Source organism: Symphalangus syndactylus, chromosome 12 (assembly GCF_028878055.3).
Source record: "Symphalangus syndactylus isolate Jambi chromosome 12, NHGRI_mSymSyn1-v2.1_pri, whole genome shotgun sequence".
Classification (NCBI taxonomy): domain Eukaryota; kingdom Metazoa; phylum Chordata; class Mammalia; order Primates; family Hylobatidae; genus Symphalangus; species Symphalangus syndactylus.
Window position 1 is genome coordinate 79,273,211 of NC_072441.2, and position 16,936 is coordinate 79,290,146.

A 16,936-nucleotide genomic window follows, 5' to 3' on the forward strand; every position below is an offset into this window, starting at 1 on the left:
AAAATGAAATATACAATCTAAACTGTTTCCTCTTTTTTAAAATACTGTGTATGGCTGGGTATGGTAGCTCATGCCTGTAATCCCAGCACTTTGGGAGGCTGAGCTGGGCAGATCACCTGAGTTCAGGAGTTCGAGACCAGCCTGGCCAATATGGCGAAACCCCATCTCTACTAAAAATACAAAAATTAGCTGGGCATGATGGCAGGCGCTTGTAATCCCAGCTACTCAGGAGGCTGAAGCAAGATAATTGCTTGAACCTGGGAGGCGAAGGTTGCAGTGAGCTAAGATCGCACCACTGTACTCTAGCCTGGGTAACAGAGCAAGAATCCATCTCAAAAAAAAAAAAAAATTAAAGTAAAATAAAATAAATAAAACACTATGTATGAATCCCAGCACTTTGGGAGGCTGAAGCAGAAGGATTGCTTGAGACCAGGATTTTGAGACAGCCTGGGCAACATAGCAAGACCCCATCCCTATTCTATTAAATAAAAAATACAAAATACTAAAATAAAATACTGTGGGCCAGGCGCGGTGGCTCACGCCTGTAATCTTAGCACTTTGGGAGGCCGAGGCGAGAGCAGATCACCTGAGGGCAGGAGTTCGAGACCAGCCTGGCTAACGTGGTGTAACCCTGTCTCCACTAAAAATACAAACATTAGCCAGGCTTGGTGACACATGCCTGTAGTCCCAGCTACATGGGAGGCTGAGGCAGGAGATTCACTTGAACCAGGGAGGCAGAGGTTGTAGTGAACCAAGATTGCACCACTGCACTCCAGCCTGGGTGACAGAGCAAGACTCCGTCTCAAAAAAAAAAAAAAAATACTGTGTATATTAGTGTTCCTTCTGTTGCAAACAATAAAACCGAACTCTGGATAACTTACTTTTTTTTTTTTGTCTTGCTTTATTGCCCAGACTGGAGTGCAATGGTGAGATCTCGGCTCACTGCAACCTCCGCCTCCCAGGTTCAAATGATTCTCCTATCTCAGCCTCCCAAGTAGCTGGGATTACAGGTGTGCACCACCATGTCTGGCTAATTTTTGTATTTTTAGTAGAGACAGGGTTTCAGCATGTTGACAAGGCTGTTCTCGAATTCCTGACCTCAGGTGATCCACCCACGTTGGCCTCCCAAAGTGCTGGGATTACAGGCGTGAGCCACTGTGCCTGGCCTCAAGGATAACTTACTTTTTTTTTTTTTTTTTTTTTTTGAGACGGAGTTTCGCTCTTGTTGCCCAGGCTGGAGTGCAGTGGCACCATCTTGGCTCACTGCAACCTCTGTCTCCCAGGTTCAAGTGATTCTCCTGCCTCAGCCTCCTGAGTAGCTGGGATTACAGGCAAGCGCCATCACGCCCGGCTAACTTTGTATTTTTAGTAGAGATGGGGTTTCTCCATGATGGTCAGGCTGGTCTCAAACTCCCGACCTCAGGTGATCCACCCACTTCAGCCTCCCAAAGTGCTGGGATTACAGGCGTAAGCCACTGCGCACAACCGACTTACTTTTTTTTTTTTTTTTTTTTGAGACAGAGTCTCGCTCTGTCGCCCAGACTGGAGTGCAGTGGCGCGATCTCTGCTCACTGCAAGCTCCACCTCCCGGGTTCACGCCATTCTCCTGCCTCAGCCTCCCGAGGGGCTGGGACTACAGGCACCCGCCACCACGCCCGGCTAATTTTTTGTATTTTTAGTAGAGACGGGGTTTCACTGTGTTAGCCAGGATGGTCTCGATCTTCTGACCTCATGATCCGCCCACCTCGGCCTCCCAAAGTGCTGGGATTACAGGCGTGAGCCACCGCGCCCTGCCCAGCTGACTTACTTTTTAAAAGCTTCCTCTTCTGTAGAGGAAGCCTCTCACTTAGAATCCCAGCACTTTGCTACAGCAAGTTGTGTATCATTTCCCTGTTATTGTCTGCTCTTCAGATCTGTGGAGTCCTGGAACGCTCCCACTCTCCACCCCTGAAGCTTACCCCTGCCTCAAGCATCCACCCTAACCTCCATGCCTATCTTCAAGGCAACACCCAGGTTTCTCGAAAGAAACTTCTGCCCCTCCTCCAGGAAGCCCTGTCAGCATATTTTGACTCCATGAAGATCCCTTCAGGACAGCCTGAGACAGCAGATGTGTCCAGGGAGCAGGTGGACAAGGAATTGGACAGGGCAAGTAACTCCCTGATTTCTGGACTGAGTCAAGATGAGGAGGACCCTCCGCTGCCCCCCACGCCGATGAACAGCCTGGTGGATGAGTGCCCTCTAGATCAGGGGCTGCCTAAACTATCTGCTGAGGCCATCTTCGAGAAGTGCAGTCAGATCTCACTGTCACAGTCTACCACAGCCTGCCTGTCCAAGAAGTGACTGTTGAGAGGCGAGGAGGTAGTGAGTGAGGGAGGCTACCTGACTCACTTCAAATGCATGTTTTGAGATGTTTGGAGATTCAGCAATTCTGTCTTCATTGCTCCAGGATCTGGTATACTGTTCTCATAAAACTGAGAGGAGAAAAAAAGTGAAAGAAAGCAGCTGCTTTAAGAATGGCTTTCCACCCTTTCCCCCTAATCTCTACCAATCAGACACATTTTATTATTTAAATCTGCACCTCTCTATTTTATTTGCCAGGGGCACGATGTGACATATCTGCAGTCCCAGCACAGTGGGACTAAAAAAGAATTTAGACCCCAAAAGTGTCCTTGGCATAGATCTTGAACAGAACTAATATCTGTCATGGAACTGAACATTCATCGATGGTCTCCATGTATTCATTTATTCACTTGTTCATCCAAGTGTTTATTGAATACCTGCCTCAAGCTAGAGAGAAAAGAGAGTGCACTTTGGAAACTTATTTCAGTTTTCAGCCTGCAGCAGATTTCCAGCTCAGTGACTTTTCTTTCTGCCACCATTTAGGTGATGGTGTTTGATTCAGAGATGGCTGAATTTCTATTCTGTGCTTAATGTGACTGTTTCAGATCTAGTTTGGGAACAGATTAGAGGCCATTGTCTTCTGTCCTGATCAGGTGGCCTGGCTGTTTCTTTGGATCCCTCTGTCCCAGAGCCACCCAAAACCCTGATTCTTGAGAATCAAGAAAACACCCAGAAAGGCCTTAATGACCTCATAGGCACTCTTCCAAAAAGACAGCAGAACTGGAATGAGAGGCCTCCTGCCTTAGCAGGCTTATCAATTTCTTGTCAATCTCTTTTTCTCCTTGCTCATATTAAAAGGAAGCATGGAGTTCTAATAACTCCCATAAACTATGTATTTTGGTAAGACACTTCACTACTCCAGGTCTCACTTTCCCCATCTGTAAAACAGGGTTTGGACTAGGTGTTCCCTGGTATTCTGTGATCTGCCTCTTGCTGCCATTCTTTCTCTCCTCTGCTTCTCTGTATTTTTCTTCTGTTATCCCTGGGGGTGCTCAGGTTCACTTAATTGTCTATTTCTGTGTGGTTGTAGCAAGGACTCAGCCTCATGTAGCATGAATAGGGGTGTGGTTCATGGCGTGTTGACCCAGCAGAGAGCTCCCTCCCACTGACTTGTTCTGCATGTGTAGAGTCTCCCCATTTTTTTTAACCCAACCCTTTCCCCTTTTTCCTACCCCACAGCTCTGTTCCATGTAAGTTGCCAACAGTTTCACTGAACAGTGGGGTATGTGATGGTTTTGGCATGACATCTTCAGTATGAGGGGGACAGTCTGACTTCACTTTGAGGGTGTGATATCTGTAGCTATGTGGAAGGTAAAAATAGTGGTGTGCGGCCGGGCGTGGTGGCTCACGCCTATAATCCCAGCACTTTGGGAGGCCGAGGTGGGCGGATCACGAGGTCAGGAGATCGAGACCATCCTGGCTAACACGGTGAAACCCCGTCTCTACTAAATATACAAAAAATTAGCCGGGCGTAGTGGCGGGCGCCTGTATTCCCAGCTACTCGGGAGGCTGAGGCAGGAGAATGGCGTGAACCCAGCGGGTGGAGCTTGCAGCGAGCCAAGATCGCACCACTGCACTCCAGCCTGGGCGACAGGGCAAGACTCCGTCTCAAAAAAAAAAAAAAAAAAAATAGTAGTGTGATCATGAACCAAAGGAATTTATGTTTTGTAACTTGGGTACTTTATTTTGCATTTTGTTATAGTATTAAATAATTTTTTCCTGTTTGGGGGTCTTACTGTCTTTTTTTACAAGTGTATTCAGGCCTTTCTCTGTGATAGTTGTTTCAGTCTCCTCAAAATTCATCTCCCTTCTTCCTACTATACCTAATGTCTTCTTTCTGTTGACTCTTTTTGGGAATAAGGAGCAACAGGCTTCTGTCTCCCCTCATCCTCAACCTCCCATTCAACTTGTTTATTCTCCCAGAAACCTCCTTATAACATGCTTCCGTTTCCCCAGTTTTCCTTATGCTTGAAAAGTAGACCCAAGATAACATAGTCCTAGAAACACACACAATGGTTTCTTTTTCTTTTCTCTTTTTTTTTTTTTTTTTTCTTTGATACGGAGTCTCGCTGTGTCGCCCAGGCTGGAGTGTAGTGGCGCAATCTCGGCTCATTGCAAGCTCCGCCTCCCGGGTTCACACCATTCTCCTGCCTCAGCCTCCCAAGTAGCTGGGACTACAGCGCCCGCCACCATGCCTGGCTAATTTTTTTTTTATATTTTTAGTGGAGACAGGGTTTCACCGTGTTAGCCAGGATGGTCTTGATCTCCTGACCTCGTGATCTGCCTGCCTCGGCCTCCCAAAGTGCTAGGATTACAGGCGTGAGCCACTGCGCCCGGCCCTTTTTCTTTTTTTTTTTTGAGACGGAGTTTTGCTCTTGTTGCCCTGGCTGGAGTGCAATGGCACAACCTCCGCCTCCCAGGTTCAAGCGATTCTCCTGCCTCAGCCTCCCGAGTAGCTGGGATCATAGGCATGTGCCACCACGCCCAGATAATTTTTTTTTTTTTTTTTTTAGTAGAGACGGGGTTTCTCCATGTTGGTCAGGCTGGTCTCAAACTCCCGACCTCAGGTGATCCGCCCGCCTTGGCCTCCCAAAGTGTTGGGATTACAGGCGTGAGCCACCACGCCCGGCCAGAAACACAACGGTTTCTACTGGTTTTTTTGCTTGTTTGTGTAAAGAGCAACTTTGAGAGGGATATATGCAGTCTGGAAAGGAGAACAAATTGCCTTCCTAGACTCACCCAAGACTGGCCCCCACTAGAAAATGCACTCTCCTCCCCAAAACCCGCCCGCTCACAGGAGGCAGGGTTTTTCTTTTGGGCAAACCTGCTCCTGGGGAGAGGAGTGGCAAAACCTGTTTGAAGATGAGGTTACCTCCCTTCCACACCTCCCACCTTGGAAGCAAGAACTACAACAGCTGAGACAGAAAAGAGGTAAAGAAGTGTTGGGGGCTGGGACAACCAGCTCCCCAACAACTCCTAGGTGTTTAAAGAAGAAGGCAGGAAGACTTGTGAAGATGGGAACTATACAAGAGGCAGGAAAAAAGACAGATGTTGGGTAAGTAAGATCTTGGCTTACTTGATTGGTAACAGTGAATAAACAGTCTTGAGAGACTTCCCCACCACCCAGCTCTTACCGGGTCAAATCTCGGGTTCCTCAAGGAGACAAGACTGTTAGAGAATTTGCAGAGAAGGGATGAGGGTGGTTTTAGGTAGGAAATGTCAGTATGGTATGGAACTGGGGAACGGGATTCCAGGATAATTCCCTGGTTTAAAACTAAAGGAAGTTTCTGTAATATATTGTACCTGATAAATCTGCCTGTGTTCTTTTATTTTCTAACCCTCACCCTCCAGAATGGCCATCAGGAAAGCTGAACCAGAACTCACTTTAGGTCCAGGTTCTCGTTACGGCAAATCTTTCTCCTTACTTTCTTCCTCCACCCCCTCCATCTATGCCATGTTTTCCCTTAGCCACTCCCCAGCTCGGTGAAGGAAAAGCAGGCCTGACTAGGTGCCGTCTTCCCGACTTTGCTCAGTGATAGCTGGGTAGGTCTAGCTGGGTTCCAGCCACTTGTAATGTGGGACATCTCTCACCCCAACTTTATAGGTGGAGCAACTGCTACAGAGGTAAATATGATTAACTTTACATTCCATCTTTCGTCTGCTTCCAAACTTAACAGCAGGTAATCTGCTTCTAGCAAGTGGTGAAGGTAAGAGAAACATCTGTATAGGAGGCAAGAGATCTGAGTCCTTTTGAAGGCCTACCCTCTGCTCTGTATCTCAATTACTGTTCTTCATTTCAATTATTCTTACCTACTATTCAGTTCCCTTAATCTTTTCTTCTTGGGGGGCTGTCTTAGGGTCAGGGAGATTGCAGAAGCACCAGAACTAGGAGCAGCCCTGAGACATGGGGAATTGGAACTGAAGGAGGAATGGCAGGATGAAGAATTCCCTAGGTGAGGACGTGTGAGGGTGGCTGGGAGAAGGGAGGGATGGTCACGAATGGACGGAGGGGATGGCGCGGTGGCTCATGGCTGTAATCCCAGCATCTTGGGTGGCTGAGGCGGGTGGATCACCTGAGGTCAGGAGTTTGAGACCAGCCTGACCAACATGGTGAAATCCCGTCTCTACTAAAAATACAAAATTAGCCAGGCGTGGTGGTGCATGCCTCCTGTAATCCCAGCTACTCGGGAGGCTGAGGCAGGAGAATCACTTGAACCTGGGAGGCAGAGGTTGTAGTGAGCTGAGATTGTGCCATTACACACAAGCCTGGGCAACAAGAGTGAAACTCTGTCTCCAAAAAAAAAATGAAAAAGCAAATGGACGCAGGGATGGTGAATTAGGACTTGAAGGAAAAAAATGGGAGAAAGAAAACAGAGGGTGGGCATGGTGGCTGATGCCTGTAATCCTAGCACTTTGGGAGGCCGAGGCAGGTGGATCACTTGAGCTCAGAAGTTCAAGACTACTCTGGGCAACATGGCATAACCCCATCTCTACAAAAATACAAAATTTAGCCAAGTGTGGTGGTGCACACCTGTAGTCTTAGCTACTCGGGAGGCTGAGGTGGGAGGATCGCTTGAGCCCTTGGAGGTAGAGGCTGCAGTGAGCTGTGATTGTGCCACTGCATTCCAGCCTAGGCAACAGAGTGAGACCCTGTCTCAAAAAACAATGAAAAAAAAAAAAAAAGGAAGCATAGGTGATAAAATCATGTTGGGGAGAGAGAACCTATAGAGTCCTGGCTTGATGCCTTTGGTGTATATCTCTGTCGCCTTTTAATCTCTTCCCCTCTAGATTGCTTCCTGAGGAGGTTGGCCTTTCTGAAGATCCTGAAGACCCTAAAGGAGATTCACAGGCAGGTAGGTCAAGTAGAAACCAGGCCTCAAGTTCTTGATTCTAGTCCAGTAAAGGGCTATGCCACCTCTATCCTATTACAGTTCCATTTCCCCCTTTCCCAAATCTCCCGTGCGTCAGCCCTTCTTCAGTGTTCACCCCATATTATCACTTTCACATACAGGAATTCTAGCCCTCTCGGCGCTCCAACACACACACCCATCTTGGTTCTCTTTTTCCCCCTTTCTCTAACTGCAGGTACCCCCAGCACTTTAGCCCTGTGTGGCCAGCGCCCCATGCGCAAGCGTCTCTCTGCCCCAGAGTTGCAGCTGAGTCTGACTAAGGGGCCTGGAAATGATGGAACTTCACCCACCCAGTCTGCACCTTCCTCTCCTGATGGCAGTTCTGACCTGGAGGTAGACGAATTGGAGACACCTTCAGACTCGGAGCAGCTGGACAGTGGACATGAATTTGAATGGGAAGGTGGGAAACAAACCAGAGGACTCAGCTGGTAGAAGTAGAGGCTAGAGCTAAAGGATCAGGATGGACTTAATGGGACTGCAGTTAGAACTAATAAGGTGGGACCAAGGGCTACGGCCAGCAAAATTAGTTTCCTCAAATGGAACTTGGGCTTATAGGTCCAATGTGAGAGTAGTCAGTAGAGGGGGAGGGGAGCCCATTGTTTATTAAGGAAAATTTAATTGAATGCCTGTTATATACTATCATGTATAGGACTGGGGTTATAAAGATGAATAAGAGAGGGCCTACAGGGAATTCTCTGCTTAATAGGAAATAAACATATATAAAAATAATTGCAGTTAAAGGTTATGATCTATATATGTATAGGGTACAGTGTAGACAGGGAGAAGGAAAAGGTCAGTTCTGCCTGAGAGATGTTAGGAAAGGCTTCATGAAGGAGATGATTCTGAGCTAAGTGTTGAAAGCTGAAGCTGACATTTATCAGGTAGTTGGAGAGAGGGCATTCTAAGGAGAAGAAGCAGAAGCAACTCAAGCAATAGCATGGCATGTTGGGGAATTCAAAGTATGAGTATGACTACTTTAATATGAAGGGCCAGGAAGTGAAGAGAGAATGACAAAAGATAGTGCTGCTGGGTTAAGTAGACAAAGGTCACATCATGGAGGCCCTTGCTGCCATGCTAAGGAGTTTAGGTTTTATCTTATAGACAATAGGGAGTCATGATAAGTTTTTTTGTTTTTTGTTTTTGATACAGAGTCTTGTCCTGTTGCCCAGGCTAGAGTAGAATGGTGTGATATAGGCTCACTGCAACCTCTGCTTCCCGGGTTCAAGTGATTCTTGTTCCTCAGCCTCTGGGTAGCTGGGATTACAGACGTGCACTACCACGTGTGGCTAATTTTTATATTTTTAGTAGAGATGGGGTTTCACCATGTTGGCCAGGCTGATCTCGAGCTCCTGGCCTCAAGTGATCCGCCTGCCTTGGCCTCCAAATGTGCTGGGATTACAGGTGTGAGCCACCATGCCTGGCCCAGTAAGGTTTTAATCAAAGGAGTAACATGATCAAATTTAATGACTCTGAAAAGATTGGAAACAACCTAAAGATCCAGCAGTAAGGTATTATGTTTGTTATGGTGCATCCATCCAATGGAATATTAAATACTAGGCAACATTTTGTTTTTGAGACAGTCTTGCTCTGTTGCCCAGTCTGGAGTGCAATGGCACAATCTTGGCTCACTGCAGCCTCAACCTCCTAGGCTCAAGCAATCCTCCTGCCTCAGCCTCCCAAGTATCTAGGACTAGAGGCCCACGCCACCAAACCTGGCTAATTTTTATATATTTTTGTAGAGACAGGGTCTTGCTATATTGCCCAGGCTGGTCTTGAACTCCTGGCCTCAAGCAATCCTCCTGCCTCAGTCTCCCAAAGTGTTGGGATTACAGGCTTGAGCCACTGCACTCGGCTATGCAACTATTTTTTAAAATGAAGCAGTTCTTAGGCCGGGAGCAGTGGCTCACGCCTGTAATCCCAGCACTTTGGGAGGCTGAGGCAGGTGGATCACCTGAGGTCAGGAGTTCAAGATCAGCCTGAGCAACATGGAGAAAGCCCGTCTCTACTAAAAATACAAAATTAGCTGGGCATGGTGGCACATACCTGTAATCACAGCTACTTGGGAGGCTGAGGCAGGAGAATCGCTTGAACCGGTGAGGTGGAGGTTGCGGTGAGCCGAGATCGCGCCATTGCACTCCAGCCTGGGCGACAAGAGCAAAACTCCATCTCAGAAAAAAAAAAAAAAAAAAAAAAAAAAAGAAGCAGCTCTTTCTATTGCTATGGAAAGATCATGCAGAATGGTGGGTATAATATATTATCATTTGAATGAAAAGCTAAAGAGGCTGGGTGCAGTGGCTCATGCCTGTAATCCCAACATTTTGGGAGGCTGAGGAGGGCAGATCATCTGAGCCCAGGAGTTGGGAGCAGCCTGGGCAACAAAGTGAAACCTTATTTCTACAAAAATTTTTTTTTTTAAATTGGCCGGGCTTTGTGGCAAAGACCTGTAGTCCCAGCTACTTGGGAGGCTGAGGTGGGAGGATCACCTGAGCCTGGGAAGTGGAGGTTGTAGTGAGCTAAGATCATGCCACTCTACTCCAGCCTGGAAGACAGAGTGAGACCCTGTCTCAAAAAAAAAGGTAAAGAAGAAAGGAAAGCTTGCTCTTGCAGTGGTATAGAGGGTCTATTGGAAAAAAACAGACTAGAGGCAGGGAAAGCAGTAAGGAGGCTAGTACCAAGGCCAGGTGAGAAATACTAAGAACCCAAACCAGGATAGCAGTAGTGGAAAGGATGATGAAAGAATATCATAGAGATAGATGGAAGACAATCTGGAGTCCAGTTGATTTCAGGGTTGATAGAGAAGAAAGAGTTTCACACGACATGCAGTTTTCTCACTAGCCAGGCATGCTGATGTGTACCCATAGCCCTAGCTACTTGGGAAGCTGGGGTGGGAGTATCACTTGAGCCCAGGAGGTCAAAGCTGCAGTGAGCAAAGGTCAAGCCACTGTACTCCAGCTTGGGTAGCAGAGTGAGTCCCTGTCTCTAAAAGAAAACAACAACAACAACAACAATAATAATAATATAGTTTTCTCATTCAGGCAGCTAGATGGATTCAGTCATTCATCAATATAGGAAATATGGCTGGGCGCAGTGGCTCATGCCTGTAATCCTAGCACTTTGGGAGGCCGAGGCAGCTGGATCACCTGAGGTCAGGAGTTCGAGACAAGCCTGGCCAACATGGCAAAACCTCGTCTCTACTAAAAATACAAAAAATTCGCCAGGCGTGGTGGCGTGCACCTGTAGTACCAGCTACTTGGGAGGCTGAGGCAGGAGAATCACTTGAACCTGGGAGGCGGAGGTTGCAGTGAACCAAGATCGCACCACTGCACTCCAGCCTGGGCAACAGAGTAAGACTCTATCTCAGAAAAAAAAAAAAAATAGGAAATAGGAAATATGAGGGAGAATAAGAAAAATAATTTATTATTATTATTATTTTTTGAGACAAAGTCTTGCTCTTGTTGCCCAGGCTGTATTATTATTATTTTTTTAGACAAAGTCTCACTCTGTCACCCAGGCTAGAGTGCAGTGGTATGATCATAGTTCACTGCAGCCTTGAACTCCAGGGCACAAGTGATCTTCCCACTTTGGCCTCCCAAAGCAGAAGAGAATGATTTTGAGTTCTATTTTTTTTGTTGTTATTGTTTTGTAATTTGTAATTTTATTATTTTTTAAATTTTTTGTAAAGATGAGGTCTCACTTTGTTGCCCAGGCTGGTCTCAAACTCCTGGCTTCAAGCAATCTTCCTGCCTTGGCCTCCCAAAGTGCTAGGATTACAGGCACAAGCCACTGAGCACAGCCTTGAGTTCCCTTTTGAATCTGGTGATTTGTTGATGACAAGGAGACACGAAGTGAAGATGTACACTCCAGGCATTTAGGGATACGGCTAGAGTTAAAACAAGCCTGGGTTAGAGGCTAGGTGCTGTAGCTCATGCCTGTAATCCCAGCACTTTGGGAGGCCAAGGTGGGCTGATTGCTTTGAACTCAGGAGTTCCATACCAGCCTAGGCAACATGGCAAAACCCTGTTTCTACAAAAAATACAAAAATTAGCTGGGCATGGTGGTGCATGCCTGTAGTCCCAGCTACACGGGAGCCTGAAGCTAGAGAATCGCTTGAGCCAGGGAAGTAGAGGTTGCAGTGAGCTGAGATTGTACCACTGCACTCCAGCCGGGGCTACAGAGTGAGACTCTGTCTCAAAAAAAAAAAAGAAGCCTGGGTTAGAGAGGCAAATTTGGGAGTAATTTCCTTACTGGTGGAATTGAAGACATGGGACTAGATGAGCTCATCTAGGAAAAATAATTTAAAGAAAGAATCTTGGCCAGGCACAGTGGCTCACGCCTGTAATCCCAGCACTTTGGTACAACCCCGTCTCTACCAAAAAATTAGCTGAACGTGGTAGCACGTGCCTGTGGTTCCAGCTACTCAGGAGGCTGAGATGGAAGGATCACTTGAGCCTGGGAGGCAGAGGTTGCAGTGAGCTGAGATCCCACCATTGCACTCCAGCCTGGGTGACAGAGTGAGACTCTGTTTCCAAAAAAAAGGAAAAAAAAAAAGAATCAAGGAAAAAATTGAGGAATGACAGATTAGAGTAACAAACTAGGAATCTGAGGAAGTTACAAAAAACTGAAGGTAGGAAATCTGCCTTGTTGATCCTTCCCCATCCCTCTCTTTTAGATGAACTACCCCGGGCAGAGGGTCTGGGCGCCAGTGAGGCAGCCGAAAGGCTGGGCCGAGGTTGTATGTGGGATGTGGCTGGAGAAGAAGGACATCACTGGAGGGTGTTCCGAATGGGACCACGGGAGCAGCGTGTAGACATGACTGTCATTGATCCCTATAAGAAAGTCCTGTCTCATGGAGGTAATGGCTAGCATAATGCAGGGGTAAGAGCTATGGCTTCTTTTTTTTTTTTTTTTTTTTTTTTTTTCTTGAGACGGAGTCTCGCTCTGTCGCCCAGGCTGGAGTGCAGTGGCGCAATCTCGGCTCACTGCAAGCTCCGCCTCCCGGGTTCACGCCATTCTCCTGCCTCAGCCTCTCCGAGTAGCTGGGACTACAGGCGCCCGCCACCACGCCAGGCTAATTTTTTTTTTTGTATTTTTAGTAGAGACGGGGTTTCACCGTGGTCTCGATCTCCTGACCTCGTGATTTGCCCGCCTCGGCCTCCCAAAGTGCTGGGATTACAAGCGTGAGCCACCGCGCCCGGCCTGAGCTATGGCTTCTTAATAAAATGCCTAAGCTGGAGACTCAGTCATTGGATCCAAAATCTATCCTGGAACTTCCAGAGACCCTCAGAGTCCCTCAACTTAAACAGATATACTATCTGTCAATACATAATTGTTCATCAAATGAATTCTCCCCTTACACTCTCCAGGTTACCACGGTGATGGCCTCAATGCTGTCATCCTTTTTGCTTCCTGTTATCTACCCAGAAGCAGCATCCCCAACTACACCTATGTCATGGAACACTTGTTTAGGTGAGATGGAAGGCCTGAAGGGCTACAGGGCAGTGTTAGGGAGGGAAAAGTAAAAAAGAACTCCTTCAAAGATCAGTAGCTGATGGGAGAGTCTACAGCAATGTTCCTCTCACCCCCTGAATCCCCCAACACATACCTTCCCTGCAATTTCATCCCCCCAGGTATATGGTGGGAACTCTGGAGCTGCTAGTAGCTGAAAATTATCTGCTTGTTCATTTGAGTGGAGGCACAAGCAGGGCCCAAGTTCCACCTCTAAGCTGGATACGCCAGTGTTACCGTACCCTGGATCGGCGGTGAGACCTGGGATGAGAGGGCTACAACTCTCTATCTCATCTTTTTTTCCCCATCTTTCTATTATTTCTTCTTCCATTTAGTCCTTTCCTATTTTCTTTGTCCTTTTACGTTCCTTTCCCAGCTCTTTTGTCTTCTGTCTTCTCTTGGAGTCAAGGAAATCTAGCTTCAAATCCTGCCATTACCACATTACCATTTACTAGCTATATGGCTTTGGACAAGTCATTTAACCTCTCTGGGCTTCAGCTTCAGTTTTTTGTTTTTTTTTTTTTTTTTGAGACAGGGTCTGGCTGTGTCATCCAGACTGGAGTGCAGTGGCACGATCTCGGCTCACTGCCACCTCTGCCTGCCAGGCTCAAGCGATCCTCCCACCTCAGCCTCCCAAGTAGCTGGGACTACAGGCATGGGCCACCATGCCCAGCTAACTTTTGTATTTTTTGTAGAGATGGAGTTTCACCATTTTGCCCAGGCTGGTCTCAAACTCCTGAGCTAAAGTGATCTACCCGCCTCCACCTCCCAAAATGCTAAGATTATAGGCATGAGCCACTGCACCCGGCCGCTTCAGCTTCTTTATCTGTAAAATGGCAATAGTTATATTTTTGCCACTGGGTATTTGTGAAAATCGAGTAAATTAGTGTGGCATATTGCCTGGCACACAGAAAACACTCTTCTCTCAGTCTTGCCATTTATTTCCCTTTCCACACTTCCATTATCTTCTTCTTTGCCTTCATCACTGACCTATGTGTCTTCTCTGTCACCAGGCTACAGTGCAGTGGTGCGATCTTGGCTCACTGCAACCTCTGCCTCCCTGGCTCAAGCCATCCTCCCACCTCAGCCTTCCAAGTAGCTGGGAGTACAGGCATGCGCCACCACCATGCCTAGCTAATTTTTGTATTTTTTTTTTTGTTAGAGACAGGGTTTTGCCATGTTTCTCAGGCCAGTCTTGAACTCCTGAGCTCAGGTGATCTGCCTGCCTCGGCCTCCCAAAGTGCTGGGATTACAGGCATGAGCCACCGTGCCTGGCCCTGTGTCTTCTTTTCCTTCTCAGGTTTCTTCTTCCCCCTTTTGGTTCCCCCATCTCCCTTTGCTCACTTTTCTCTTCTTGCCCCCTTTCCTTTTTTCATCCTTGCTGGTCTTCTTCCACCTAGAGTTTTATAAGTAATCTTGGTCATGGAGCGATGTAGAAGCATGCAAAAGGAACTTACGCGAGGGTAGGGCACAAGATGGAAATGGAGCAGAAAAAGACCAGGTGGCCGGGCGTGGTGGCTCACAAAGTGTAATCCCGGCACTTTGGAAGGCCGAGGTGGGTGGATCACAGGGTCAGGAGTTCAAGACCAGCCTGGCCAACATGGTGACAAGTCATTATCTCTACTAAAAAAATACAAAAATTAGCTGGGCATGGTGGCATGCGCCTATAATCCCAGCTACTCGGGAGGCTGAGGCAAGAGAATCGCTTGAACCCGGGAGGTGGAGGGTTGCAGTGAGCCGAGATTGAGCCACTGCACTCCAGCCTGGTGACAGAGTGACATTCCGTCTCAAAAAAAAAAAAAAAAGCCAGGCGCGGTGGCTCACGCCTGTAATCCCAGCACTTTGGGAGACCGAGGCAGGCAGATCACGAGGTCAGGAGATCGAGACCACGGTGAAACCCCGTCTTTACTAAAAATACAAAAAATTAGCCGGGCGCGGTGGCGGGTGCCTGTAGTCCCAGCTACTCAGGAGGCTGAGGCAGGAGAATGGCATGAACCCAGGAAGCGGAGCTTGCAGTGAGCTGAGATAGCACCACTGCACTCCAGCCTGGGCGACAGAGTGAGACTCTGTCTCAAAAAAAAAAAAAATCTGAGAGTTTTTTTAAAAATGAGGATCATAGAGGGCTAAATAAGATGGGTGGAGCTGAGATTACAGCTGAAGGAATGGGGATTAGACCCAAGTACCAGATAAATCTAGAAACTAGAGAAGTGAATGAAGGAAGTTACAGTACAGAAAACAGTTACACTTGATCTTCACACATAAAGGTGGAAGAAGAAATAGGATGATCTCATGTTGTTTTTCAGGCTACGGAAAAACCTGCGAGCCCTGGTGGTTGTCCATGCTGCATGGTATGTGAAAGCATTTCTGGCACTGCTTCGGCCCTTCATCAGGTACTAGTTCTAGGAACAAGGACTCCTCCTTCTCCCCATTTTCAAAATCAAGATTAAGATCTTTCTCCACGTTGATTCTTTCTAGCCTTAACCACTCTACTTGTACATTTTTCTTTGCAAGGATTTTTGGGAACCCTTCTCCCAATACAAAACACAGTTGGTTTATTCTCTCTTTTCAGTTCCAAATTCACACGAAAAATCCGTTTTCTGGACAGCCTGGGGGAGCTGGCCCAACTCATATCCCTGGATCAAGTCCACATCCCTGAAGCTGTCAGACAGTGAGTTTCACACTTAAGAATAAAGCTTTGGGGGTGGGATGTGTAAAGCCAATCTCTACTTTTTTAATGCCCTGGGGGACATACAAAAGAACGAAAAGCTAGAGGACCTGCTTTAGGGTGCTTTAATGTATATGGGGAAACTGCACACACCCAGAGAAGAAAGGAAGGACACTACTGCATCCAATAAGAATAACTGAAAAAAAAAAACCTATACATATAAGTGCAGAGACAATAAGGAATAAAGGAACAATCACAGTGCAGAGGAGATTCAGACTGGCCCTAGAAATTAGGAAGAGATGTGTTGGCAGTGAACAGATGATATCCAGTGGGGGAGAGGGTGTTAGGGAGCAAAAGTGCTAAATGATGACTCAACCCAAATCATCTAGCTCTTCCAATTCACCTGGCTTGTCTCCCCAAACCAGAAAGTAAAACCCAAGTCCTGCCCCTGAACCACTTCTTTCCTCCCCCTCTCCCTCTCCTAGGCTGGACCGGGATCTCCATGGCTCAGGAGGGACCTAGCACAGGACTGGATAAAGGGCCTTGGAACCAGTTAGCGATCTGCCTACACCCCGAATCCCTGAAACATCTGAACTGTTTTGTAAATCGTCTTATCCCCAACCTCAGTACCACCAGATCTTCACTTCTCAGTGGGATTTTGTCCTTTGCATGACCCTGCCTTCAGCAGGGCTTTGAGGCTGGGAAGCTGATCTGCTGGGTGATTTTCATTCCAGTTGTTGGGGCGGAAGGCTGAATGTAGGGTCATTTTGTATGGGATATGCAGAGCTCTGGGTTTTTTTGTTTTTTGTTTTTTGAGACGGAGTCGTGCTCTGTCGCCAGGCTGGAGTGCAGTGGTGCGATCTCGGCTCACTGCAACCTCCGCCTCCCGGTTCAAGCCATTCTTCTGCCTCAGCCTCAGCGAGTAGCTGAGACTACAGGCGCACGCCACCACGCCCAGCTAATTTTTTTGTATTTTCAGTAGAGACGGGGTTTCACCATGTTGGCCAGGATGGTCTCGATCTCTTGACCTCGTGATCTGCCTGCCTCGGCCTCCCAAAGTGCCAAGATTACAGGTGTGAGCCACCGCGCCCGGCCAGAGCTCTGGGTTTTAATCCTACTTTAGCTGTAGAACCTTGGGCAAATAACTTCATCTTTTTGGGTCCTAGTTTTCCTCGTCTCTAACTGGAGGGACTGTGATCCTTCCACCTTGGATGGAAGAGGCTTACCTGACAGCCAGCCTGCCTGCTGGGAGCCAGGAGAGTCAGCTCATTAAATCTTGAAGAACCGCTGTATGCCCTTTTTCCTTCTAAGTCATGTCTGCTGCCTGTGAGCCTGGGAAGGAGTGCTTTCAAAACCTGTATTTTTGCCCTCTTTAGTAAATTTAGAACTGTAGAGGCTAATAAACTGCGATGAGACATTTAAGCTCTGCTCCAAAGAAGTGAACGACTCTTTCACC

The 16,936-nt window shown here is 47.3% G+C and overlaps 2 protein-coding genes across 11 annotated transcripts in view; both read left to right on the plus strand.

Moving 5' to 3' along the window:
• PRUNE1 (prune exopolyphosphatase 1) overlaps positions 1 to 4,124 on the plus strand; it is a 33,082-nt gene extending 28,958 nt beyond the window's left edge. For all 5 annotated transcript variants that reach the window (XM_063626341.1, XM_063626342.1, XM_063626343.1 and 2 more), the window contains one exon: positions 1,912 to 4,124. In XM_063626341.1, coding sequence (XP_063482411.1) covers positions 1,912 to 2,340 — 429 coding nt within the window. In that variant the 3' untranslated portion in view covers positions 2,341 to 4,124. The remainder of the gene's footprint in view (positions 1 to 1,911) is intronic.
• Positions 4,125 to 4,271: 147 nt separating this feature from the next.
• Positions 4,272 to 16,902, plus strand: BNIPL (BCL2 interacting protein like). Of its 6 annotated transcripts, none has more exons than XM_063626347.1 (10): positions 4,272 to 5,455; positions 6,258 to 6,353; positions 7,189 to 7,253; positions 7,480 to 7,710; positions 11,980 to 12,162; positions 12,674 to 12,776; positions 12,938 to 13,069; positions 15,119 to 15,205; positions 15,385 to 15,483; positions 15,966 to 16,902. In XM_063626347.1, exons 1-10 carry the CDS (start codon positions 5,163 to 5,165, stop codon positions 16,000 to 16,002), a joined length of 1,326 nt encoding a protein of 441 aa, XP_063482417.1. In that variant the 5' UTR covers positions 4,272 to 5,162; the 3' UTR covers positions 16,003 to 16,902. The 6 variants fall into 6 exon arrangements, with proteins under 6 accessions (XP_063482417.1, XP_063482416.1, XP_063482418.1 ...); XM_063626346.1 differs by having other exon boundaries at positions 7,486 to 7,710; XM_063626348.1 differs by having other exon boundaries at positions 7,486 to 7,710; positions 15,119 to 15,163.
• Positions 16,903 to 16,936: the final 34 nt, after the last annotated feature.

Bases quoted from the DNA above. Each gene is read 5' to 3' on its own strand.
- BNIPL (XM_063626347.1), top strand. From the start codon at position 5,163: ATGCACTCTCCTCCCCAAAACCCGCCCGCTCACAGGAGGCAGGGTTTT. The intron at 5,456-6,257 runs GTAAGTAAGATC...GGGCTGTCTTAG, and splicing joins GGAAAAAAGACAGATGTTGG to GGTCAGGGAGATTGCAGAAG. The intron at 6,354-7,188 runs GTGAGGACGTGT...CTTCCCCTCTAG, and splicing joins CAGGATGAAGAATTCCCTAG to ATTGCTTCCTGAGGAGGTTG.